The sequence below is a fragment of the Balaenoptera ricei genome, chromosome 20 (assembly GCF_028023285.1).
Source record: "Balaenoptera ricei isolate mBalRic1 chromosome 20, mBalRic1.hap2, whole genome shotgun sequence".
NCBI lineage: Eukaryota > Metazoa > Chordata > Mammalia > Artiodactyla > Balaenopteridae > Balaenoptera > Balaenoptera ricei.
In genome coordinates, this window is record NC_082658.1 from 51,720,721 (window position 1) to 51,746,992 (window position 26,272).

The window sequence follows — 26,272 nt, forward strand, 5'->3', positions numbered from 1 at the left end:
TAGAAAATTAGATGGAACCAGTGGTCAGGGTTTTTTTGTTTGTTTTTTCTTTGCTTATTGAATTAGCGTATGTTCCTCCTTAGAGACCTCTTATTTTATGGATAAAGGGGATTGAAGTCTGGGCAGGAGCCGTGCCTTGCTCAGAATCACACTGCTGCTTAGAGGTGGAATTGGAGCTAGTATCATCCTCGCTGGCTGGTTTTGGAGTCCCGGCTGCACTTTTTACTCCCCAGATAAAACACTGGGGTAAAGTCAGTTGCCCGTGTCCTGCTGGACTGCCTGTGTGTCCAGGCCTTGACTGGCATATCTGGAGGGAAATGGAATGGGTGATCCAGAGGTTTGGTCACCACTGGGGGAAGTCCAGGGGCTGGGAACAGCTGAGACCTTTGGAGTTGCATCTTGACCGTGTACTTTGGACTTCACCCTTTCTCTTCCTCCATGTGTGGATGTTTCATATCAGGGGGGCATGTTCTCCAGCAAAATGGGTGCTTCCCCTTCCGCTTGCCTCCTCAGTTTGCGTCCAAGTTAATAATCTGATTTCTTCTTCCCACATTTTCCAGGCCTCCCAAATGATCGTGTCCTATGATGAGCATGATGTCAACAACACATTCAAATTTGGGGTCATTTATCAAAAAGCCAGGCAGGTAAGCATCACGAATCCATACTGGTCACTAGATCCTGTGGGTTCTCCCTGGGGACTTTTGTTTTCCCATCCCCCAAGCACAGGAGCCCTGCATTAGGTTCTTAAATACTCTGAACACAGTGACCACATTTCATATATGAATTAGACTGCAGGTGGTAGAATCTTCAAGGTGGGCTGCTGCTCTCAAAAAGGCCTGCAGATCCCTTAAATGGTAATGTAGCTTTTCACGCAGTGAATTCTAATCCTTCCTGGCTCCCTCCGCTTATATTTAACAACGAGCTGTTCGTCACAAGAAAAGTCAGATGGGGTGGAGGGAATGGATGAGCACAGGCTGCTTTCTCCTTGCCCACCACTCTCCTGGCTGGGAATTAGCTTTTGCTCCCCAGACTTGAGTAGTGTCCTGGCATCAGCTGTATGCTCTCTGCCCAGCTCTGTGTTCACTGATGTCACGCTGGTAGCTTGAAATCAGCCACGATGGAAGTATTCACACCATGGAAATGGGCAAACACCAGGGCTTCTGTTTCTTGTCTTTGGAGAGCAGGTTGTTAAAAATGTTACCGGTACACAGCGCTTGTCCTCCTCTATCTCTTGTAGCGCTTACGTGCTGCTTTGGCGTCAGTTGACCAGAATGGTGTTTCTCAAAGTGCGTTCCGTGAGACACTAGTCCAGTGAGGTACTCTGTGAACAGATGAGTTCCAGGGGGGTGGGTGTGGTCAGTTGTGTGGGAACAACTTTAAAGGTTCTAAGAACCCCCAGAGTAGAGAACTCTTTATAACTTTGTTGAACTGTGTTTCCCATACGTATTTGACCACAAACTTCCTATCCTCCTACCATGAACTTTTATTAGCATCCTGAGAAGTGGTCTGCTGAACACACCAGTATTTCCTCATCTGGGTTGTATGGAAGAAGGTTCCACACCTATTTCATCTTTGTATCATCCAAGAGCCTAGCATGGGGTGTTTATATAAATACACTCAATTTTTTGTTATGTGAATGAATGAATGAATGAATAAAAGTTTTGACCCTGTGAGTGGTAGGTTGATAATATCTTTCAATATTATCTGTGTCATCTTTTTTGCGTGACAGTGTCTTTCTCAACTGGATGATAGCTGACTTCCTTGTCTGAAGATATTAGACCACAAGAGGCATGTGTTGGCTTAAAAACACTCTAATTAATGAAGGCTTGTGGAGCTGAAAGACCAACACAGATAAATCTTATAATTTAAGGGAATTATTCAAGTAGGCACTATAATTATTTTCACATACTGCATTTTTATTTTGTACAGCTCTGATAATACAGTCCCACTAATTAAAGCTCTTTGCTTGTGAAATTTACCAAAGCAGATCTCATAAGGTGATTACAGTCCAATATTCCAGCAGAGTTATAATTACTGAACATTAACCATCCACCTCTGAGAAGGAGGCTGAAGGAGTCTGTATGTTGTTTATGTACCTGACACCGCTGAGGCAAGGTGGGGTCGCCCAGGCAGATAAAAGTCTTTTCTTAAAATATTTGGATTGTTGTTTTGCAAACCTACATTGGGGGGATTAATATGAACATTTGTTGCATGAAAGCCCTATGCTGGTCTTAGGATATAAATAAGCCCCATCTAACTCTCTGTTTGTCAGACACTTTGCTAAGTCTGTGGAGGATACAGTAATGACTAAGAACATCTCTCCTGAGTCCATGGTCAAGTTCAAGGCCAGTATAAAAATAAAGACAGTAATACCAGGCTGGGTGTAAATCCTAGAGAGAGGTGCACACCCCAGAGCATAAGCTGGATTGTTTTCTCAGGAGAAGATGTGTGTTGCTTGGAAGCAACTATTCTGCCAAACCCTAGCTTCATGACCTGGGGCATACAGCATGCTGGACTAGAGTTGGGATGCCTTCGTGGCATGTGACAGATCAGGCATCGGGAAACCTTTTCTGTAAAGGGCCAGATAGTAAATATTTTAGACTTCACGGGCCATACTGTTTGTGTTGCAACTATTCAACCCTGCCTTTGAAGTTCAAAAGCAGCCATAGACAATACTAAATGAATTGGCCTGGCCACGTTCCAATAAAACTTTATTTATAAAAATAAGCAGTGGGCCCAACTTGGCCCCCAGGCCATAGTTTGCTGACCCCTGCTAGAAAGCAGTGTTTTCCAAATTTTAGACGTTCACAAACCACATCCAAGATCGTGTCATTCTGCCCTTACATTTTTTTATTGCACCTATACCACTAACTACTTACTTTTCTTTAAAGTTTTCTTTCACCTTAAATTCAATTTTTAAAGGATATTTTATATCACTACTCTTACTGGGAAATTAGTATCACTTGCATGAAATGAAGGTAATTCTAAAAAGAAATACTATAAAAAAACAAGATAAAGTTATTGAAATCTAGCTAGATTCTGTTTCTTATTGAAGGCTTAGAACCTGAGGTCGGTTCTTTTTTCTTATAAAGCAGGCATTAAGGAGATGTTAAAGAATCACCTGTTGGAGGCTTCCTCCTTAAAGGGATTGCACAGACTGGAGTGTCTTTGTGTCATCTTCAGCTGTTCATTGCCATCTATGGGTGTTTGCAGAGCCTTCAGCTGTTTGCAGAGCCTGCCACTGTGGGCAGAACCTTTTGATCAGGCAGGGCCACTCAGTGTTTTAAGCCTGTCACGATTGCAGAGCTTGCTACTGTTTTCAGCTTTGCTTTCTATTTTTAAAAAAATGGTGAAACTTTTAATTTTTTGATATTTGTAAATTTACATGCTGTTGTATTAATAAGAAATAATACAGAGAGATCTTGTGTACCCTTTATGCAGTTTCCCCCAAAGGTAATGTCTTATAAAATGATAACACAGTATCACAGCTGGGATACTGATGGTGATAAAATCCACAGATCTTATTCAGATTTCCCCAATTTTACACATACTCATTTGTGGCGTGCCTGTGAATTATATTCCATTGTATGGATATATCACATTTTGTTTATCCATTTGTTAGTCATCGTATATAATTTTATCACACATGTAGGTTCCACAGTCAAGATACAGAAGAGTTCCACCAACACTAGGATCCTGGTGTGGCTCATGCTTTTATAACCATGCTAACCTCCCTCCTGCCTCCACGCTCCCTTCCCCGGCTCCAGTCCCTAACCCCTGGCAACCGCTGATCTGTTCTCCAATTTCTAGAACTTTGTCATTTCAAAAATGTTGTATAGGGGCTTCCCTGGTGGCGCAGTGGTTGAGAATCTGCCTGCCAATGCAGGGGACACAGGGTCGAGCCCTGGTCTGGGAGGATCCCACATGCCGCGGAGCGGCTGGGCCCGTGAGCCACAACTACTGAGCCTGTGCGTCTGGAGCCTGTGCTCCGCAACAAGAGAGGCCGCGATGGTGAGAGGCCCGTGCACCGCGATGAAGAGTGGTCCCCGCTTGCCGCAACTAGGGAAAGCCCTCGCACAGAAACGAAGACCCAACACAGCCATAAATAAATAAATAAAATTAAAAAAAAAAAATGTTGTATAAAAGGAATCATACAATATATAACCTTTGGGGATTGGCTTTTCTCCACTCAGTGAGATTCATCCAAGTTTCTGAGTGTCTCAATGGTTCGTTCCTTTTCATTGCTGAGTAGTGTTCCATGGTATACCTAGATGTACCACAGTCTGTGTAACCATTCACCTATTGAGGGATAGACATCTGGATTGTCTCCAGTTTGGGGCTGTTATGAATAAAGCCACTGTGAACATTTATATACAGGTTTTTTATGTGAGCAGAAGTTTTCATTTCTCTGGGATAAATATTTAGGAGTACCATTGCCTGGTTGTATGGTGATTATATGTTTAGTTTTGTAAGAAACTGCCAAGCTGTTTTCTAGCGTGGTTGTTCCATTTTACATTCCTACCAGCAATGTGTGAGTGATCCATTTTCTCTACATCCTTGCCACCATTTGGTGTGGTTACTATTTTTCATTTTAGCTATTCTGATAGATGTGTAATGAGATCTCATGGTTTTAATTTGCATTTCTCTAACAGCTAATGACATTGAACATCTTTTCTAATTGAACATCCTATTTGCCATTTGTATATCCTCTTGAGTGAAATGACTGTTCATGTCTTTTGACCATTTTCTAATTGGATTTTTTTTTACTGTTGAATTTAAAATTTTTAAATAACAGCTTTATTGAGGTATAACTGACCTACCATACAATTCACAATTGCATGTGATTTATATCTCAATAAAGTGTACAATTTAGTGGTTTGTAGTATGTTCACAGAGTTGTGCAACTATCACCACTAACTTCAGAAAATTTTCACCACCCCTAAAAGAAACTCCATTCCCATGAGCAGTCACTCCCATCATCCTCATACTCTATAACTCCTGTCAGCCACAAATCTATTTCTGTCTCTATGGATTTGCCTGTTCTGGACATTTCATATAAATGGAATCATATTATGTGGCCTTCAATGTCTAGTTCTTTTACTTAGCATAATGTTTTCAATGTTCATTCATGTTGTGCAATGAATCAGAACTTTATTCTTTTTTATGGATGAATTATATTCCATTGTATGGATATATCACATTTTGTTTATCCATTTGTTAGTTAATAGACATTTTGATTGTTTCTACTTTGGGGCTATTATGAATAATGCTGTTACTAATATTCGTGTACAAGTTTTTTTGTATGGACTTTTGTTTTCATTTCTCTTGAGTATATTCTTAGGAGTGGAATTGCTGGATCATATGGTAACTCTATGCTTAGTTTTTTGAAGAACTGCCAGGTTATTTTCCAAAGAGATGGCACCATTTTACATTCCCACCAGCAACGTACGTGGGTTTTGATTTTTCCACATCCTCACTGACACGTCTTATTGTCTTTCTTTTTGATTATGGTGTGAGTGGTATCTCATTGTGTGTGTTTTTTTTTGTCTGTTTGTTTGTCTTTGGCTGCACCTCGTGGCACACGGTATCTTAGTTCCCCAACCAGGGATCAAACCCGTGTCCCCTGCATTGGAAGCGTGGAGTCCTAACCACTGGATTGCCAGGGAAGTCCCTCATTGTGGTTTTGATTACTGTTGCGTTTTCAGAGTTCTTTATGTATTTTAGATACTAGTCCTTTAAAGTCAGAAGTCCAACTATTAATTTTTCATTTTTGGATTGGTTTTCGGTATCAAGTCTAAGAATTCTTTGCTTCAGCTTTGCCTTTTGTTTTTGTTTTTAAACTGAGCAGCAGCTCTTGTTCAAATAGAAAGTCCTCCTTAACCAGCCCCCAAAATCCAGCTCTGTTGAGTGAGCCTCTATTAGTCCTTCCTCCCGTGGATGACAGAGCCACTGGATGGCAAATGAGGGGGATGGGGAAAGGAAGAAAGGGACCAGGTATCTGGACAATCACATTCCTTCTCTTGGCAGCAACGAGAAGGCTTATTTTTCTGAACTCCTGTTCCTGATCCTGTTTCTCTTTCAGACCCTGGAGGAAGAGCTGTTTGGGAACAGTGAGGAGAGCCCAGCTTTCAAGGAGTTCTTAGATCTGCTGGGAGACACCATCACGCTGCAGGACTTCAAAGGGTGGGTTTTAGCCAAGTGATGGCTCTGCCCCTATTGATGAGGCCCTAGAGGAAGGGTGAGGGCTGACTGCGGAGTTTCAGGGGGTGGCATGTGAGAGTTAACAACACGCACAAGGAACATGGGATCACTTTTCAGCAAATGATCAACATTCATTGATTGCATCTCGAAGGAATCGCTGGTACAGGGGATAATCCTGAATGACAGATGGTCTGAAAGGCATTGACTTTTGCCCTTAGGATGCATGATGAAATCGTTCCACCTGAGATTTGCCTTCCTAATTACAGTTGGCTCAGACTGAGAGTAAAATGAATCCACCTTCCCTTCCAGGTGAGCAGGTCACTCACCTGCTAGGCATTCCGGAAAGAGGACCCTATGTAGTTTTGGGGGAAATGACCCATTTTAGATAAGACACAAAAAGAATGGTTAATTAAGAGTTGGTGCAAATACCGTAATCCCTCTGGCAGGAATCTATGCAATGGTGTATGGCTCTCTAAGCGGACAGAAAGAATATTGGGGCTATTTCTTGGAAAGCTCTGGCCTTTGATGTTCCTTGACAAAGGCAGCACTTGGGGAAGGCCTTCGGACCTGGCCAGCCTGTTCTCTGCTTTGTGGCTGGCACACGGCTGAGCCCTCAGAATTTCCCACCTCAGCAGCCGCATTAACAGGATGTCCTAACGTGTGAACGCACTAGCTCTGTGTCTGGCATGGAGTAGGTGCTTGATTATCACTTATTTCCTCTGCTCCCTTCTCTCCTCCTCTTCCTTCTCCTTTTTCTTTTCTCCTCTTCCTCCCCCTTCAAGGTCATCACTGCTGTCTGGAGCCAGTCACACATGGGTCAAAATCCCATCTCTGCCACTACTTAGCTCTATGACTTTGAACAAGTGACTTAACCTCTGCAAGCCTCAGTTTCCTTGTCTGTAAAAAGGGAGATAAAGGTAGTACTGACCCCAGAAGCTTGCTGGAGAATTGAAATAGATAATGCACGTGGAGCACTTAGGCCAGTGCCACGCAGACAGAGTAAGCACTGGTCGTCATTGTTATTGTTCTTATTATACCACCTTCCATTGGCTCTGAGATGCCATCCTTATAAGATATATCCTGATTTCAGAGAGGTTAAAATGGGAAAAAATGTTCCATCTTGCAACTGATGAAATGAAGTATATTAAAGCCAGGAAGGACCCCAGAGGTCATGTAATCCTATCCCTTTATTTTCAAGAGAAAGGAAACTGAGGCCTGGAGAGATTAAGTAATATGCCCAAGGTCATGTGCTGACTTAGTGGCAGAAGCTGGTCTAGAACCTGAATGCACCTAACTCCTGGCCACATGTGTTTTCCGCCATGTGGGGCTGAGCACATTTCTGGCTTGTATTACAGTGCTTGGGGTTGGGGGGACCTGATGTTCAGGATCTGTTTTACTTCATTTTCTTAAAGGAACATGTATCCCACTCTCCTTGCTGAAGAAGATGAGCCACGGCTAGCAGCCATGTTTCTATAAAGGAAGAAGGGGCAGCTCTGAGAAGCCCACCCAGTTCCTTAGTATTTTTTTTTTCCTGCCTGCAAGGAGGTAGCCAGAGAAGGGACCTCCCTGGATACCTCCCAGCTGGGTGCTGCTGTGGTGGGGTCTCCATATCTGGGGCTGGCTGGGTAGAAGTCAAGCATCTGTCCCCTCTTCTCGCTGACTCCGGATACTCCTGTGGGGCTCAGCACCATCCAATAGGATGGACGGCTGCCCTGGCTCTGGGCTGAGGACCTGGACACAGCCTTGCAGAGAGCAAAGGCTTATGCCCAGCCTTGGGGGCACTAGCAGCTGGGACGGCATTTGTCTGGGGTTGTGGATGGACGGATGATGACCTCTCTTCCCATGGTGTGGAGGGGACACAGCCAAGGCTTGGAATGGAGGTTCTGCCTTTGTCTTTTAAATAGTAATTTACGGTTAGAAGCCAGGACTCATCTGCTTAGAAGATGAGCCTTATCTGCTTTCCCAGCATCACAGTCTCTCTGCCCTCAACTCTTCCACATCCTCTCATTCTCCTGCCCCCATGTCCTTAGGGAAGGTTGTACCAAGTTGCCCACTTCCCTTCTCTCTCTTTCTCCCTCTTCCCCCGGCACTTTCCCGTTTCCCTGACAGTTTCCGAGGAGGCCTGGATGTGACCCATGGACAGACGGGGGTGGAATCAGTGTACACGATATTCCGGGACAGGGAGATCATGTTTCACGTCTCCACAAAGCTGCCGTTTACCGAGGGAGACACCCAGCAGGTAACCGGGTTCAGGATGGCTTCGGGAGCCTGGGGCGTGTGAGGTGAAAGCCTGCGTCTGGTCTGGTCTCCCTGGAGAACCGAGGCCGCCTTCCCCATTTTCATAATCAAGAAGCCCATCTGTTCAACTTTGTTCCTCTTATCAAAACCTGAACTACTGTGTTATTCCACCAAGGCCGCAGGTCAGCAGCCTGTGGGGGAGGCGGGACAGGGCTCCTGGTTATCCCACTGTGACTGATGGGGTAACAGTGGTTAAAAGACTGTTTCCCAGGTGATCAGGGGCAGAGCTGTGAGCAGAGCCCAGGTGCCCTGATCGTGTAGGCTGGTGATAAAGAGTACATGACGGGGTCTGCAGGTGGCGGCTTGAAGCCAGCTCTGCCACTGAGGGGTATGAGACTCTGGGCAAGCTGGTAATCTTGTATCCTCATTTGCCTCATCTGTAAAATGGGGATAACACCACGTACATTAGAGGGCTGTGGTGGGGATCACGTAAGGTTCTGACTGTGGGGCTCAGTACGATGCCTGGCTTGTGGCAGGCTTCCTACCTCATGACTGTTCTGTCCAGGCCACTCTTCCTGGCCCAGAGACGTCAAGCTGGTTATTGCATGTGACACCCCCGCACCCCTCTCCAGCTTGTCTAGTCATACAGCCTTACCTCTTAGGACACCTGCCGTGGGCAGGAATCCAGCCTTTTCCTTGACTGGAGAACCCTGGATGAGACCTCTGCTTCCAGTGTATTCCTCCTTTCCCTCTCATTTGCTGCTCCTGACAGCTGCATGTCCCCGGGGAGGACCTGGCTTTTTTTTCTCATTGAGCCCTGAAACCAGCAGCTGGTCCCTGGCTGTGGTCCCATTTGCCCCGTCCCACTCTTTGTACCATTTCAGTCTCCAGGAAGATAAGCAAGGAAGCTAGGCCTTTCACCAAACTCGGACCCATTTGTTTCTGAGCAGGGAACCCAGGAGGGAGCACAGATGTAATATTGTAAACATAGTGCCTGGCTTCTTAGGAAAAAAGGAAATTGGCAAAGGAGACTGCAGTTTGGCTCTAAAATAACTACTGAATGTTCCAGAAACAAATAGGAGCAGGATTCCTTTTGTACCCAAAGTAGGTTTTCTCTCAGTGTTTTACCTTCAGCTCTGTTCCCTCACAGCCTCCCTCACCCACTGCCCCAGCCTAAGACTGAGGGCTGTTCTCTGCCTGGCTTGTTCTCAGTGTCACCTGTTAAGTGGGATGTGCACAGAGCTTGGCTCTCAGCAAGGACTGAGTACATGTTAATTTCTCTTCCTAAGAAATGGGATGATGTGTGTGCCCTAAGTGAGACAATTTGTAAAAGTGCCCAGCACGGGGCTTAGTATACAGCAGGTGCTCAGTAAGTGAGAAACTCAGTGGGAAACAGAGCTTGCGTGCAGTAGGTGTTTAATAAAGGAACAAAGTGTAGGTAAGCACCTAGCCTGGATTTGGTATACAAGAGGGCCTTAACATTTGAAATCTTGCGTGGCAACAGCCCAGTATGGTTCCTGGCACACAGTAGGTGCTTGGGGATTGAGATCACCTGTGACAGCACCTGGCAGAGCTTGGGATGCTGAATCAGGGTTGTATTTCTCTCTCTCCCATGACCTCCACCAAGCCAGGTTGCCCCTAGTTCTCTGAGCATGGTTCTTCTCCCTTCTGGTGTAGGATGATCTGCCCCCTCCTTCCTGCTCATCCACATTTCCATCAAGTGCTCCCTTCTCTCCCAATCTCCTCTTCCAGGAAGCCCTCTCAGATTGCTACCAGGCCACTGATTTTGCCCTCTTCTCTGCCCCCATAGTGTCAGGCACTTTGTGGGTAGCGGCTGATTTAGCATTTGCTGGCTGGTGGCTTTGTTAGTGTTCTCAGGTGGCTCCACCTGTGTTTGTGTCTCTCCCAGATCAATTACAAGCTCTCCCAGGGCAAAACCCGGCCTCACTTTTTAACTAGTCTCCGTGAGTCCTGAGTCAGGGCTATGTCTACATGCTGTAGAGCTCAGTAAGAAGCTTGCCAGCCTCTTCCTGACAACGTAGGCATTTTCCTCATTTTTTTTCCTTTTTAGTGGCTTCTAGAGATTGAAAAAAAAAAGCTCCTTGGAGAGAGAGGTCTCAGCGTTCCAGGGTTTATGTATAATGATAGAATAATGAGGAATTTCCTATATAGACCTATTCTGTTTTCAGGATGTTCCTAACTGGCTTATAACAATGGAACACTTTTTGATTAGCTCCAGAGAAAGAGACACATTGGGAATGACATTGTGGCCATCATCTTCCAAGAAGAAAACACACCGTTTGTCCCAGATATGATTGCCTCCAACTTCTTACATGCCTACATTGTTGTGCAGGCTGAGAACCCAGGCACGGAGACCCCATCCTACAAGGTAAGGAGAAAGTCCCGTCGGAGGAGGTGCTGGGCCCAGGCACCTCACCACACTTCATGGAATCAGCGATATCGAGCAACACCGGGGCTCAGTGGCTCCTCAGACCATCCTCCAAAATGTGATAGATGTCCCACGAGTTCTCGGGTTTCTGGGGTTTGCGAGCTAGATTCTTGGAGAGCACCTTCTGAGGTCACCTCATCCATCTTGCTGCCTTCAGGTTCACAGCCTCTAACTCAAGGGTTGAGAAGCACCCCGTGTCCCTACGTGGAATCTGGTAATGCCATTTGCTAGAGCGAGGCAGAGCCAGAGGAGAGCAGAAAAGAGAAAGTGGAGAGGACTGTCAGGAAAGGGGAGAGGAAGAAGATGGTAACAAACAAAGGGAAGAAAGGAAAGGGAGAGATGTTCATGGTGAGAAGGGTGGAGAGCAGGGTAGACCCTGGCCACTGGGTGGGGCCCTCTGGTTTAGCCATTCTGGGCAAATGATCTTAATTTGAAGACTCCGAGGGAGGTGGGGTTGTGAGCATCTGGGTCTAAACCTCCTGACCCATTAGTGGGCTTTCACATTGGCTCAGAATCTTCACGAATGTAGATGAGCCTCAGCTGCCCTTATCCTGTCCCCTCCTGATGTCTGTGTCGCCAACCCTCTCCTTTGCTTCTCCATGAGGAACAATTCCAACCTCTTGGGTAACAGTTTCTCTGTATCACAGTGGTGTTGGGGGGCATGGAACCCAAGGGTGATAGACTGAGGCAGGGTTTTTAAAGTGGATGTTAGATAGTTTTTGTTATGTATTCCTTGTAGATAAGTGCAAAATGTGGAGTTCCCATGCTTCTTTGTGTTTTCTGGGGAGAGAAGCCATAGCTCAAATTCTCAGAGAACTCCCTGTTCCCCACAGTGTTAGGAACCACTCTTGTAAAGGAGAGGGAAAAGGAGCCTGGAAGAGGAAACCATAGGCCTGAAATGTTTCCTATATAATAACTTAGGCCAGTGCTGGTCCCTGGGGTTCATGAGGCCATACCACTTCATAGCCATCTTTACAGAATATCAATTTTGCTTGAATATTTTGGGAAAGAAAAATGATGTTGTATAATTGTTATATCAGCACACACCCAGGTGTATGAAGTGCAAAATTCACATCAGCTTTAAAGCCAAATAGGAGGCTTCCAAAACAAAACAAAAAAACCCCACTCTCTCTTGTTGAGGACAGCTGATTCCTTTATATGCCCACGTTCATCCTCCTCTGTCACTGAGCAGTTTTAGCTGAAAAGTTGGAGAAACCATGGTTTGGGTGTTTCCTTCAAGGCTTTCACCAACGGGAACATTCATTTCAAACAACTGGTTGATGAATTTGTTGGTGGAAGCAGGTGTCCTCATTCAGTGCCTACTGTGTGGGCACTTGGAAGTGACATAAAGAACCAGCTTTAGGGAAGGGACAGAAGGGGCTGTGAGTGCAGTTCAGCCACTGGGTCACTCAAACAGCCACCTGGTTCTTTGAACAGCCAGTGGTGGCAGAGACGGATCCTCAGAGTAAAGCTGTGTGATGGGAGGGCTCCCAAGGCCCGCCACGCAGTCATGTATGTCCGTGTGGCTCATCTGCTGGGCCTCTGCTGGCAGAATGAGGCCTCTCGTGGACGTCTAGTATTTGCTTTTAGTTCCTGATAGGAAATGGAGTTCAACTAACTGCCTCTCCACTTTCCAAGAGCTTTTGTAGAGTAGGAAAATACGAAAGAGAAAAATCAGAGACCCAAGAAAGCACCACCCCACCTCCAGCGTTGATGCCAGAAGTCTTTACCAAGTCTCCCCAGCCACCGTATCTGGTCCAGGGAAAAGCACTGTCCTCAGAGAGGTGGTGAGAAGCAGAGCTCACAGGGAGAGCGGGGCTGTCCCTGTGATGTGGGCTCCGCCTGCCAGGCAAACATCGAAGCTGGAGGGCAAGACCTGTGAGTGGGGCTGGGTCGGGGGGCAGAGGGCAGGGAGGGAGATCAGCCCTTCAAGGTGCTCCCCAAAGCTCTGTCCATCCACGGCCCCAGCAGCACCCCGGTGATGGGCAGGCTGAGGAGGACATGGTTAGATCCCTCAGGGGGGTCCAGGTGACACGGGACCTTAGCTGACCCCTGCGGGCTTAGGGGCTATGGCAAAGGAGGGTGAGATTTCCTTGGGGCCTGGGCAGTGCCCCAGGGGGCCCCCACTGGGGAGGACAAACAACAGGGAAGAAGAGGAAGGGGGTGAAGGACAGGGGTGGGAATGTGCAGGAAAGTGTCCCAGACCGAGAGGCTCCGGAATCTGGGGTTCTGGTCCTGGCCCTGCCTCTGACTGCTGTGTGACCTTGGGCCAGTTCCTTCCCTCTCTGGGCTTCTGTTGCCTTCTGTGTGAAATGAGGAAGTTGGAGTAGGCAATCTCTGAGCTCTTTCCAGTTCTGACGTGCTGAGGAGGGGAAGGAGGGGGAGTTGAGAAAGAGGGGTGTGCGTGTGTGGATTAGAAAGTGGTTTGGGGGAACTCTAATATTTCAGGTGTACTTTATTAGGTGCAGGTCAGCAGGGAAAATTAAAAAAAACATTGAGTGACAGTGGTTACCTCTTATTTGATCTGCATTGGACACTGTGCTAGGCCCTTAAGAGCAGTCTTCTTGAATTCTCCCAAGCCTCTGGCCAGGCAGGCCTCCATTGGCCCTGTTTCCAGGGGAGCAAATTGAGGCTGAGAGCTTAAGCTTCTTAAGGCCCGAGGCCACAGAGCCCAGAAACAGTGGAGCCAGGGTCCTGTCCAGGTCTGACTGTGGTCTTCATCACAGAGCTGTCAGAGCAGGTGGGAACTTGTCCCCACGATCTGCGGTGTGCATGAAACATCGCATCGAATTATGTTTCAGATGTGAATTTCATCCCCATCCTGCTAGCTTGGAAGGAAATTACAGCTGAGCCATCGCTAGGACTCTCTCCCCACCCTGTCTGAGCTCATCCTACCCCGACTCCTCAAGTTCTGCAAAGGTGTCGGGAATGTTACGCGAAGCAGACCCCGGAGGCGGTTTCCTGTCCGTGTGCCCTCTTTCCCTCACTACTGGTCTGCTGCTTGAGCAACCCTGTGGTTCTCTAAGGCTTCCAGGCCATGCTTGGACAGACGCGGGGATCTTATGAAGTCTGGAGCCCTCAGAGGCTCCCCGCCTCCCTGGTGTATTCTTATTACTTACACACCCCTGTCTCCTTCCGCTTTCCAGTTCTTGAAGAGTCTCTTCCCCAGAGTCACCTGCTGCCTCTCTCTTTCTAAGCCCTGCCCCCACCCCTGCTGGGAGGCCTTGGCTGGATTTAGAAAACAGGAAGGTGAGGTTGTGTTCAAGCAGCTTCTGCTTTCAGCTCGGCAACCCAACCGTCCCCAAGAGGAGGGAACAACAAAGGCCCAGGTGTTTCGCTGGAAAGGGATCAGGAGAGGGAGCACGTGGGGATAGAGAATAGCCATCAGAGGAAGGATCCTGTCTCCTGCCCGTCTGGCCCGGCTGCTGCAGTGGGCTCGTGGGCGCGTCTGGTTGGGAGACTCGGTTGGATTTAAGAGCTTATCTGCAGCTACTTACCCAGTCAGCACAGACTACTCCAATGCAAGCCTGAGAAGGAGGGGGCATCGGGGTGGGAAGAGGGGAGAGCTGGGCCTGGCCTCTGGCCTCATCCTCGCCAGCAGCCTGTCAGTGGCCTTCCCCCTCCCTCTCCCCCAGTTTTGGCTCCTTGGGTGGAATTCTTGACTTGTGCCACGGGTGCACGGTGGGTGGTGGAGGGGGAACTGTTTAGCAGCTGGAACCAGCCAGAAATCACGTCAGCCAAGCACATACCATTTCCTGACTCTGGGCACTGCCGTGTGGGCCATGAGGACAGTCTTGCACTTGGGGAGAGAGTCATATTGACCAGCCCTCTCCCGCTCCCTTCCCCTGCAGACCCTGGCAGGGCCTTTCCTTGGCCTGGCTCCGAGCTGCCTGCTCACCCGGTCTGGCAGACTCTGCATCTGCCCTACTTCACAGGCTGGGGAGGCTGGCGGCATGCCAGGGCTGGGCTCGCGTCCGCAGCCACCGGGGAAGGGAGAGGGCAGAGTCTCCAGAGAGGCCTGCAGCCTCGTGGGCTGAGAACAGGTGAAACCAGGGCACCTCCGTGCAGAGAGGGAAGAGGGAGGTGTGGGTCCTGTCCTGAGCCTGGGAGACCCTCACACAGAGCGCCTTGGTGTCCTTCCACCCCCAGTTCCCAGGCTGGGCCCTGGTGCTCTGTTAGTTCCAGCCTTGCCCAGCCTGACCGACCCTTTGTGTCTGAGACCAGGGCTCCCAAACACCAGTCCATTGACCACACAGAAGCTCTCCGGTGCGTTTCATAGTTGCAGATTCCTGGCTCCACCCCAAAGCTGCTGATTCAGTAGGTTTGGGGTGGAGCCCATGCAATCGGTATTTATTTTTAAACACTTGAAGTGATTCTGACGTCTGTCCGGGTTTGGGAGTCAGTGTTGTCGGAAAGAACCCCAGAGCAGGGTCGGGGCGCTCTGGATTCTCTGTTCATCTCTGGGGCTGATCTCCTGTGTGCCTTTGAGGCTCCGCGGCTCTGGGCATCTGTTTCCTCATCAGGAATCCAGGGCTAATAATTCTGCCGATGCCTTCTCTGTAGGATTAGCATCCGGTCGAATGAGGTAATGAGATAGCATCTCCTGGGCTCTTGTACTACATTAGAATTAGGGTTCCAGGCTGCTCCTCAGCCCTGTCCAGTCGTCTTGCCAAACTTGCTTCCGGCCTCCAGGAATGCAGATGAGGGTATGGGGATGGCTCCACGCGGTCCAGCCCCACTTCTAGGAACAGTGACTCGGCTGTGCTAATGATGGTTCTTTATTTGTATTCTGGGAAGGGGAGGAAGGAGAAGGGGAGTAAGTCCCCTAGGACCAGGGCTCGGAACTCTCGTCATCCTCAGCTTGGGTCTCCTCCCTCCTGGCCCACACCGAGCCTCTGTGTTTCAGGTCGCAGTCACCGCACGGGAAGACGTGCCTGCCTTCGGCCCACCTCTGCCCAGCCCCCCTGTTTTCCAGAAGGTAAGAAATTCTCCTTTCTGCTCCTCTCATGTCCGAGACTCCAGGTTTCCACGCCTGAGTGCCAGTGGTTGCAGGGGGGCTGAATTGGGCTAGAGCCTTAGGAGAACCTTCAGCAGGGTTGGGGAATCTCCTCACTTGGGGTCTCTCCCCACCTCTCCTTGTGCTGCCAGCCTGGCCCAGCACAGGGCCTTTTGTCAGGGTGTTTGATACTGGGGTTGTCTTTCTGCTAAAAGAAGGGTTTTTATGCCATGCTCCAGTCCCAGGAGCCTTGGGCACAGATGGCTCCCAGTCATGGAAATGCCACTGTGGGTGTGGAGGGTTGGTTTTCCCAGCACCAGGGAAGCTGGTTTCCATGTTAGCGTCTTAGCAGGTGGGCTTAGGCTGGGCTACAACTGATGAAATGTCGGCAAGGGACCTTTCAGGGGCTCTCCCCAGACCCCCTGTTCTGCCTACCTCTTCCTGTGGCTGAAGCCCTTTGGGCAACAGCTAAGGGTGGGGTGTCTTGTCTGTTCCAGGGCCCGGAGTTCAGGGAGTTTCTCCTCACCAAGCTCACCAATGCAGAGAATGCTTGCTGCAAGTCAGACAAGTTTGCAAAGCTGGAGGTGAGAGCGCGGTTTCTGATCTTCCTCCTGCCCTCCTGGACAGCCTTTCCTGGGGGTCTATTCTTGGGGGCTGTTTAAGGTGGGGAAGCACCATCTTTGCCCCTCTAAGCCTTCAGCCTTGTGTTGATATGGAGCTCTTTCTTCTTGCGGGAACTCCATCCAAACTTTAGGTCTAATCAACCATTCACCAATCATTTATTGAGTATCTACTGTGTGCTAGGCTCTGTTCTGTTCCCTGGGATACTGGGATACGTGAGGCACAGTTTCTGCCCTTATAGAGCTCATAGGCTGATGGGAGACAGGTATGATGCAGTGCGCTGGACTGTGATGGAGACCAGCACAGAGGCTGCTTCTGCTGATGGGGAATGGAGGGTGTGTTCAGGGAAGGCTTCTTGGAAGAGGTGGCTCTTGAGCTGCTGAGTCTGGATATCTGATGAACCTTTTGCCAGGAGGAAAGAGTGGGGAGGGTTATTCCAGGCATGAGAAACAGCATGAGCAAAGGCCGGGCAGATTCAGAGCATGACTTTGTGAGGGCGCTGCAGAGGGTTGGATGTGGCCTAAGGAGGATTCATGTGGGGCCTGGAATGGTGGGAGGCCCACCTAGGGATGCTAGTTGGGTCAGATCAACTAGAACTAGAGGTGATGAGTCCCTAATAAAGTGCAGGAGGAGGTGGGAGAGAGGATAGATTGAAGGCGAGGAGGGCAGGAAGCGTGACCAGTTAGAAGCTATTACGGGAGTCCAAAAGAGACAGTGACAGTGTGCTTACACCAGGCACAGGAAATGGTCAGAATCAGGAAGACCTGATGGACGCCAGTATATAAGGGTAGGAGTAAGTGGGATTGGTGGGGTGGCTCTTGGGCCTTTGTCTTGGGCTCTTTGCTGACATGGGGACCACTGGAGATGAGTTCTGTTTCGACCTGCTGATTGGAGGTGCTGGCAAAGGCTGGGTTGTGGAAAGGGCTGGTCCTGGTCTATGTGAATGGCGCCCCCTGGAGGCTGTATACATGGCCCTGGACGCACATCTGGATGGAGAAGAGCTGCGGGCAGTTGGGTACGTGGAGGCGGCACCTGGGGCAGAGATCTGGGCTAGGAGGCATCAAGGCAGAGCCATGGGAGGGCAGGATGGCCCAGGGAGAAGAGGCAGAGGGAAGAGTGCAGAGGGCCTGGCCCGGAGCCGTAGTGTTAGCTGCAGCATTTGTGAGCGTGGATCTCAGCCCGGATATCGGTCCATACCATTGCTGGGATGCAATTGGCCAGAAGAGCAGCCCTTGGGCCAGGTGTCGGGAGCCCCCCAGGGAGGGGGCACAGCTCTGCCGTCAGTGCCAGCTTCACAGCCCCCACCCTCTTCCCTTCCAGGACCGGACGAGGGCTGCCCTCCTGGACAACCTTCATGATGAACTCCACGCCCACACTCAGGCCATGCTGGGACTGGGCCCAGAAGAGGACAAGTTTGAGAATGGGGGCCATGGGGGATTCCTGGAGTCTTTTAAGGTACGGGCACAAGAGCGGCTGGGGATTGCTAGGGCAGGGAGGCGGGGGGTTGGGCAAACAAGGGACGACAGCAGGGCAAAGTCCACGTGACCCTGAGACCAGAGCCCAAGTGCCAGCCAGAGGTGGCAGGACCAGCAGGGGCATCACAGATGTTTGCAGAGGGCAGGGGTCTCAGGAAGTGTGAGTGGTCAGAGCAGACGACAGTGTCTCTGGCATCTTCCACATCCTTTCTTTGATCTGGATCATCTCCTCATCAGACTCCTGGAGTCTGGTAAGAAGGAACAGGGGAAGAGTTAGTAGCAGGAGAGGAGCCCGTGCAAACCAAGAACATTCCTGCTTTCATCTGCCCCTTTCTGTGGTAGGGGAGCCCAGGGCAGGATGGCAGGAGCAAGGAAACAAGCCTTAGGAATCTTCAGCAGCCAGTGTGGGAGACTGCAAGGATCATTCCCAGTTGCCAGGGCAATGGAGGACCTGGCCAGGGCTGGTGGGATGGAGTTACAAGCAAGTCCTCGGGGACTTTGCAAAGGGAAGAGCTTTCTAGCCAGAGTGAGCTACTAAAATAAGTAGTGAGCTTTCTGTCCCTGGAAGTATTCAAGTAGAGCTTGGACAGACACTTAGCTGGTATGGGGTAAAAAAGGTTCATCATCACATGCTTGCCAAGTGCATGTTGGTCCACCCAGCACTTACATCCAGCATCCGATTTGAGGCTGGCTGTAATCCTGTGCAGTTGGCAGAACTTGGGTCTTGTTATTTTTCACTCACACACAAGGGGATAGGCTGAGAGAGGCTGAAGGGCTGCTCAAAACATTACACCTACAGGAGAGGTAGAACCTTGTTTCAAACCCAGGTTTTCTGGTCTTTAGGTCAGTATTCTGCTGGATTGCCCATTGCAGAATGATTTGTAAAGCTACCATTTTGGTGGCGGTATGTGTGGGGTGAGGGTTAGACCTGCCTATATTAGAATCCCAGCTCTGTGCGATCCTAGGCATGGTCTTTAAAGTGTCTGAGCTACAGATTTCTTTTCTTTTTTTTTTTTTTAACATCTTTAGTGGAGTATAATTGCTTTACAATTTTGTGTTAGTTTCTGCTGTACAACAAAGTGAATCAGCTTTATGTATACATATATCCCCATATTCCCTCCCTCTTGAGCCTCCCTCCCACCTTCCCTATCCCACCCCTCTAGGCTGTCATAAAACATCGAGCTGATCTCCCTGTGCTATGCAGCAGTTTCCCGCTAGCCATCCATTTTACATTTGGTAGTGTATATATGTCAATTGAGCGACAGATTTCTTATCAACAGCACAGGGGTGATCAATAGGACCTCTGTCATGGAATCAGTGGGAAGACTCCTTGAAATAATGCCTGGAAAAGTACATGTGGCCTGGAATACAAGAAATGCTCAGTAGAAGTGTTAGCTGTTATTACTGTTTTCATGGAGAGTGAAAGCTTAACATACATTATTCCATCGAAAGCCTCATGACTGCCCTCTGTGCCCTGTGAGGAAGGCTATTATTATGGGCATAATAATTTTGGTATGATAATTCATACCCAATTTTAATAATGATGGGTGTGATTTTACATGTGAGGAAACTAAGACTCAAAGAGACAAAGCAATTTGTCCCAAGTCACCCAGCAGACATGGGAGTTGAATCTGGGTTTGCCAGATTCCAAAGCCTGTGTTCTTAACAGCTACATGACACTGCCTCCTGGTTCCCAACTCCATTACGATTCCACCCATGCTAGCCCAGCCCGGGCAAGCCTGGGGTCCGTCCCTCGCTGCCAGGCTGGACCACAGAGAGCAGGGCAGGGCTCTGATGGCCTAGTTGGGGCCAGCTGCTGAGATTCCTCATGGGGGTGGGGGTAGGGGCTGAGCTGCTCGCCTAGGCTGGTGGGAGATTCCTGGGGCATCTGTTTCCGTTGTGATGGACAGTGGCAGCCAGGATGAAATAGAAATTGGGAAATCAAGAAGAAAGGGGGATGAGGGATAAGAGACGAGATGAAAGGGGAGGAGAGAGGGAGCCAGGTTGACTAGCCCAGCCGAGAGAGGGGTGAACGTGACACCTGGTCATTAGGAAAACCTTGTAGGCTCTGCCCCCCATCATAGCAAGTGTATCAAACTGTTCCCGCATCCCACAGTCAATGTAATTGATGTAAGACTTGAGCTACAGTTGACTAGCTGACCTCATGTTATATTTTGCAGACATGTAATGAAGCAAATTGCTTTCAGTTTTGCAAGTTTCTTTCTGTATTTGGGAGTTAATAATTATTTTTTTCAGATTTCAAATATTTTTATAACCTGGAAAAGCTTATAGGCTGTGGACAGTGGATAAAATGGCCCAGCAGCTACAGACAGGTTGTGAGTCTAAGGGCCATTTGTCCAGGCCCTTCCCTCCAGCAGGAGAAGCAGTTGATCTGTCCTTGACTCCACAGGGTCTGACTAAAGGGCTTTCCAATAGAGATGCTTCAAGACTTTATCATAGCTTGTCTTTGATCCTATAATCCAGGGAACTCATCTTTTCCGCCCTAAATCCTTCCATCTGTAGGCTGAAGATAGACCCGCTTCTGCATTCTGCTTCCCGGCTTATCTCCGAGGTAGCACTGCGGGGCGAGGGAGGGGATGGTCACAGTCACGCAGTCACGGTCATGGTCAGTCACACAGAGTAAGCCTTCAGAGCTCTGCCGGTTATGATCAGCTTTTTTGCAAATCCTGCTGGGTTTACTCTTTTGCCCTGTCGCTTCCGTCATTGCCCTCACGTCTCCCAAGCTGGGGGCAGGCCAGGCTTAGCAGCATGGAGCCCAGTGGCTTGAGGGATTCTGATGTTTGGGTCTTGCCTGTGGCCAGGCCTGTGGTCTGACCCAGCTCAGGAAACTGTCTCTAGTTCTGGTATTTCTTCATGGGCCCCTAGGATGGTGCTGTGTGTCAGAATCATTGGCATTCCCTTGGAGTTCCTCACCCAGACCTCCATGGGATCCCTCTTGTAGGAATGGTGCATGAAATGACTCCAGGAAGAAAAGTTGCACGTTTCATCTCGTTCCTGTCAAATTTTCATCTCACAGGTTCAGGGAAACATAACCAAGAATTCCTAGGACTAAAAGTGATCTCAGCCATCTCTGCCCTTGCCTCTGTGGCTGTTCTTCCCCCACTATCCAGGGCAGTGACCCTCTGTCTCTGTCCCAAGGAGCAGACCCATCACTGCCCTGGGCTGTGCTGCCTGGCACCTCACACTACTTAGATTAGCTCTTCACATCTTACTTCAGTCCCACTGGCTCTAATTTAAGCTTTTCTCTCATGAGAAACAGAACCATTGGTTTATGGACATCTACACCTGCTTCTCAAACTGAGGTGCTTGGAGATATTCTCAGGAATCTGCTAGTTCTACGAACACTTTAAAATTTAGCATTTTTACTTTAGATGATAATCTAAATATATATTTAGATTAAATATATATTTGCCATTAAACTCACAATTAAGAGACATTTCTATGGAATAAGTAGGTTTATTGCAAATGCAGCCCATGGGACCACTGCTGTTGGAGGTCCGTGGACATATTTTTGGAGTCTTGCAAGAAGTGTTTTCTTTATAAAGGAGTGTACATTACTCACCTTTGAAAAATACTGATCTCTAGACAGTTGTTCTCAAATGTCATTCTCAGGCACTGCCAGCTGTTCATGGTGTTTTTATTGGTCCATAATGAAATGAGTGATGCTACTTGATGTATCCACATGCTTTGTACCTAAAACAAATGTGAGCCATGTTTTAAGAAACACTGAGCTGGCCCTATCCTCTGCCGACCTCATCATGCAGAAAGGGGATGGAGGACCAGGGAGGGGAAGGTCACCCAGTGTCATTGGAACTGGGACCACAGCAAACAGGGAGTTGTCAGGTGACTTTCTCCCAGCGTCCGAGGGACTGTGATAGTTGATGCACTGGTCTGATCTGACCCCTAGTGGCAGGAAAGGAGCACCAGGCTGCAGAAGTCCCTGCAGAGGTACCTGCAGGCGGGGCAGCCCTGTAGCTCATGGATTGGAGCTCTGGTCTTTCGGGGTGGAGATGCAGAGGGATAGTTCCTTCTCCCGTTGGGCTGCTAGAGGGACAGAAGACCCTGTTCTGGACCTAGGACTTCCTGATTAGGAGCCATCTCAGCAGGACAGCAATTAGCATCTTTCTCTCCAAGGGCCCCTGCCTCGGTTGCTTGCCTGGTACCGATAGGCATGTCCCCTTCCGTGCTCATCCCTGTGCACTGAGTTTGTTACATTGAAACACACACGAAACCCATGTAAGCAAGCGAGGTTTGTGGTTGACCCAGAGGAGACGTGCTCCCTCGATGATACCAACTGGTGCTCATCCCCCCTGGTTGAAATGAAGTGACATAGCAGGTACCGAGAAAGTGACTCCCTCTCTCTTTTCTGACTCCCCCCAAGGAGAACTCTTTCAAAGGTAAGCCGGGAGGTGAGCTGAGGGCAGGGAAACCCTGGTGACTGGGGATGGTGATTGGCTGGGAGGAGAGCAGACTGTGAGGACAGGTAGGGACAGCTGTGTGAAATGTGGAATAGACAAGTCTAAGACTCCAGGGGCCAGAAATGGTAAGACTTCAGGTCAGCGCACGGAAGACCTTTCCAGAGGTCAGGCTGTCCGCTGCTGGAACAGGCAGCCTTGAAAGCAGTGAGCAGCCTGCCCCTGGGAAGATGCAAGCAGAGGAGTGGTGCACCATGGCCTGGATGTACAGGCGCTGAGTGGGAGCGGGTCCAGATGGTCCCTGCAGAGCTGATGCCCCTGCAAAGGCTTCACGTGCCCTTTCCCTCCTGCCTCCCTCTTCCCTGCCCTCCGTTCTTGTCTTCACCCTTTACCTGATCTTCTGCCCAGCTTGAAAAGGCTAGTACTTCCCGCTCTATATCACATTGAAACGTGGAATACTTGAGACCTTGTCACTGGGTGATTTTGTCCAAATCAAGCATTATTTTAGGGTTTTGAGGTAGCCATAGTCTCTCTCTCCTTCGGTCCCTAAGGGTGGGGGAGGAGGGCTGACCCCGAGCAAGCAGGTAACACACCAGGTGTCCGGTCATGTGGACACACCCTGTCTTATGTCATCCTCGTGTTTACAGACAAGGGGACTGTCTCCAGGAGGTTCGCATACTGTGCTGGGAAGAACCAGCATTCAGACCCCTTCCTGTTCGCTTTGAGCAGCAGATGGCCGCCCTGCACCTCCCTGGAATTCCACGTCAGCCCATCACCTCCTCCAACTTACCTTGTTGACTCAGACAGCAGCACCAAGGGCACTCAAGAAGATTCTTCCCAGACTGTTGGAGATGTCTGGGGGGAGAGGTGCTGAAGCTCCCTGGTTTCTCATCACCCTTAGTCCGTCAACCAGTTGAATCATATGTTCAATATGAACCACTTTTGGGGATCCTGGGACCCTTCTCTCTGGGACCCAGGTTCTGATTTGGGTCCTGGCTCCATCTCTTACCTGAGGTGTGACCTGGGTAATCTTTCACCTTTAGGGACCTTTTATTTTATTTATTTATATTTGGCTGCATTGGGTCTTCGTTGCTGCGCGCGGGCTTTCTCTAGTTGCGGCGAGCGGGGGCTACTCTTTGTTGCGGTGTGCGGGCTTCTCATTGCAGCGGCTTCTCTTGTTGAGGAGCAGGGTTCTAGGCACATAGGCTTCAGTAATTGAGGCACGTGGGCTCAGTAGTTGTGCCTTGTGGGCCCTAGAGCACAGGCTCAGTAGTTGTGGCACACAGGCTTAGTTGCTCCGTGGCATGTGGGATCTTCTCAGACCAGGGCTCGAACCCATGTCCCCGGTACTGGCAGGCGGATTCTTAACCACTGCACCACCAGGGAAGTGCCGGGACCTTTTCTATCAGTGCCATCCTCTCTGCATCTCAGAGTGGCAGGATTCAATAAGATCATGTATGTGGAGCTCAGTAGACCAGATACCATCACACAGGGCTTATGACCCATGTCAAATCTTCTCTGGAAAGAGACATCGAGGAACAGATTAGAATGTAAATGATTAATTGACATGTCATTGTTGATGACTGTAGTGGTGGCGGCACATGAGGGCACCAATGGAATGAAATGATACTGAGATTTATGGAGCACTTGACTCATTTAAGGAAACTTGATGTTTATCCAGGGACCCCTCAGAGTGGTACTCCACCTCTCCTGCCCTCAGTTCTCCAAAGGGTTCGTGACTTAATGATCTTTGCGGGATGAAATGAATAGAATGTGCTGGCTGTTTTAACCATGTTGCAGGAAACTGTTGCTAGGTGACTCTGTTCTGTGGTCTAGAAAGGGAGAGAGAGGGAGAGAGATGAGGTCCCTTAAGGGGTGTCTTTGGCTCAGACGGGAGAGCCTAGGTGACATCATCAGGAATACAAGGCTGGTAGGCTCCATGCTTATTTGCAAACGGTCCTCGTTTCTGAATCAGCTTCCCTCGTCAGGACAGAAAGGCAGGCGGGTTGTGGTCCTTGGCTGGGTCAGAGCTTAGAGAATTCCTGACCTTGGGGAGAGACCCCAGGGGTATCTGCTATTTGGTTTGGGAACAACATTCGTGCTAATTTCTTGGGGCCACCTTGCCATAGACCAAGCTCTTCTCTCGATACTTCAAGGGAGGGAAGGAGGTTAGTTCTTCCACACAAGACCATCTGGAGGTTGGCACGTGGAGCGGGTAAGCTGACACGTGTGTACGAGTGCGGGAATGAACCCAGTGAGGATGAGAGCAGCGTCCTTCTGCGTCAGTTTTCTGGAGCTGAGGTTCTGCTGGCTCACACAATAAGGAAAATCCATTAGTTCCCTTAAAGCAGGGCCCAAGGTGGCTCACGGTCACCCAGGCTCCTTCCCCTTTCCCCTCTGCCATCCCCTGCTCGTCAGCTTTACCTCTCAGGCTTGACCCCTCACAGCCCCAAGGTGGCTGCTATAGTTTCAGGAGCAGACATGTCACATCTCTTTTGGGAACATTGAGGAAACCTTTCCACAAAGCCCCCAGCAGATGTCCCTTCATGTTCCCCTGGCAAGGGCATGGGTGATGTGACTACCTTAGATGGATCATGATGTACTCCTTTGTCTCATGGAGGAAGAGGGGGACATTGGATCAACAGTGGCTCTGCCAGCAAGGGATGTGGGGGGAGGGGGATGGCAGCTGTATGTGAGCAACTAGCGATATCCTCATCCGTGTGTCTTTGCACATGGACCTGAGGCCCTGGGGCCTTGGATGACTAATGAATGCAGAGGGCGCACCCGCGGGCCCTGGGTCTTTAGCATTGCCCTACTTGCAGGAACGTGTCTTGTTCCCCCAGATGACTTGTATGTTCCTTGGAGGTTGGGGCTGTGTCTTCCACTTCTTTGACTCCCTTCCCGTTATTCTCCCAGTTCCTGGCACAGTGCCGGGCACACGAGAAGCACGCAACAAATGCTTATGATTAACAATAAGAATAGCCACATTTATGGGGTACTTACGATGTGCCGGGCCCTCTGCTAAGAGCTCTATATGGAAGCTCACCACAGCCCCACAGTGTAGATTTCCTCCATCCCATTTCACAAGCATGTCTCAGAAAAGATGAGGAACCTACCAGGGGCACCAGCTAATGGGTGATGGAACAGAGACCCCAGATATAAATTCTGGCAGTTGGACCCTGGCACTCCATGCTTGTGACTGCTAAGCTGCATTGCCACCTGGCCGTATTATTGAGTGACTGAATGAGTGATTAAAGGGAAGTGGTGGGAGGGTTTGCGGGTTACTAGAGAGAAACTTCCCTACCTAGACTCTCAGGTCATCTTTGAAGGCCTCCAGAACCACGGAGCGTCATCCACATGCTGGGTAGGATCCTGTGGGACTCCCCTTGTCAGGAAATCCTCCCTTGGGTCGATCTGAGAACTGCCACTGCCCTTGAGTCCAGTTCCAGACCAACGTAGGCCTGCAGGTCCCTCCCTGCTGCTGGCTCAGCAATCTTGATTTTAGCTCTTCTCATCCTTGCATGCTCTGTGACAAGCCCCTGACCGTCCTGGTTGTCCCCTCCTGGACACTTCACTGTTTGCCCACGTACTCTTTGCTCTTCGGTGGCCCTAAGTGGGCCTGAGCAGTTCTGTGCTCCCAGAGACCCCACGCTTCTGCCCGGCCTGAGTGTGCATCTCCTCCACTAGCAGCTGTGCCAGGTCGCAGGCTTGTCTTCACAACCTCTTAAGCCTCTGCAAGTGTGAGGGAAGGCTTGATGCACAGAATAGTAAGAGCTCCTTGTGGTTCAGCAAGGCGAACGTATTCCACATTGCACAAAGTGCACTTCGGCATGACGGCAGAAGGGATATCCAGTGT

At 49.4% G+C, this 26,272-nt stretch overlaps 1 protein-coding gene across 3 annotated transcripts in view; it reads left to right on the forward strand.

Annotated features, from left to right (window-relative positions):
- Positions 1–26,272, forward strand: part of RAP1GAP2 (RAP1 GTPase activating protein 2) — a 142,172-nt gene that overhangs the window by 100,226 nt on the left and 15,674 nt on the right. For all 3 annotated transcript variants that reach the window (XM_059908574.1, XM_059908572.1, XM_059908573.1), the window contains 7 exons: positions 561–644; positions 6,083–6,183; positions 8,311–8,440; positions 10,673–10,828; positions 15,795–15,866; positions 16,382–16,468; positions 17,826–17,960. In XM_059908574.1, the coding sequence (XP_059764557.1) occupies positions 561–644; positions 6,083–6,183; positions 8,311–8,440; positions 10,673–10,828; positions 15,795–15,866; positions 16,382–16,468; positions 17,826–17,960 (765 nt within the window). The remainder of the gene's footprint in view (positions 1–560; positions 645–6,082; positions 6,184–8,310; positions 8,441–10,672; positions 10,829–15,794; positions 15,867–16,381; positions 16,469–17,825; positions 17,961–26,272) is intronic.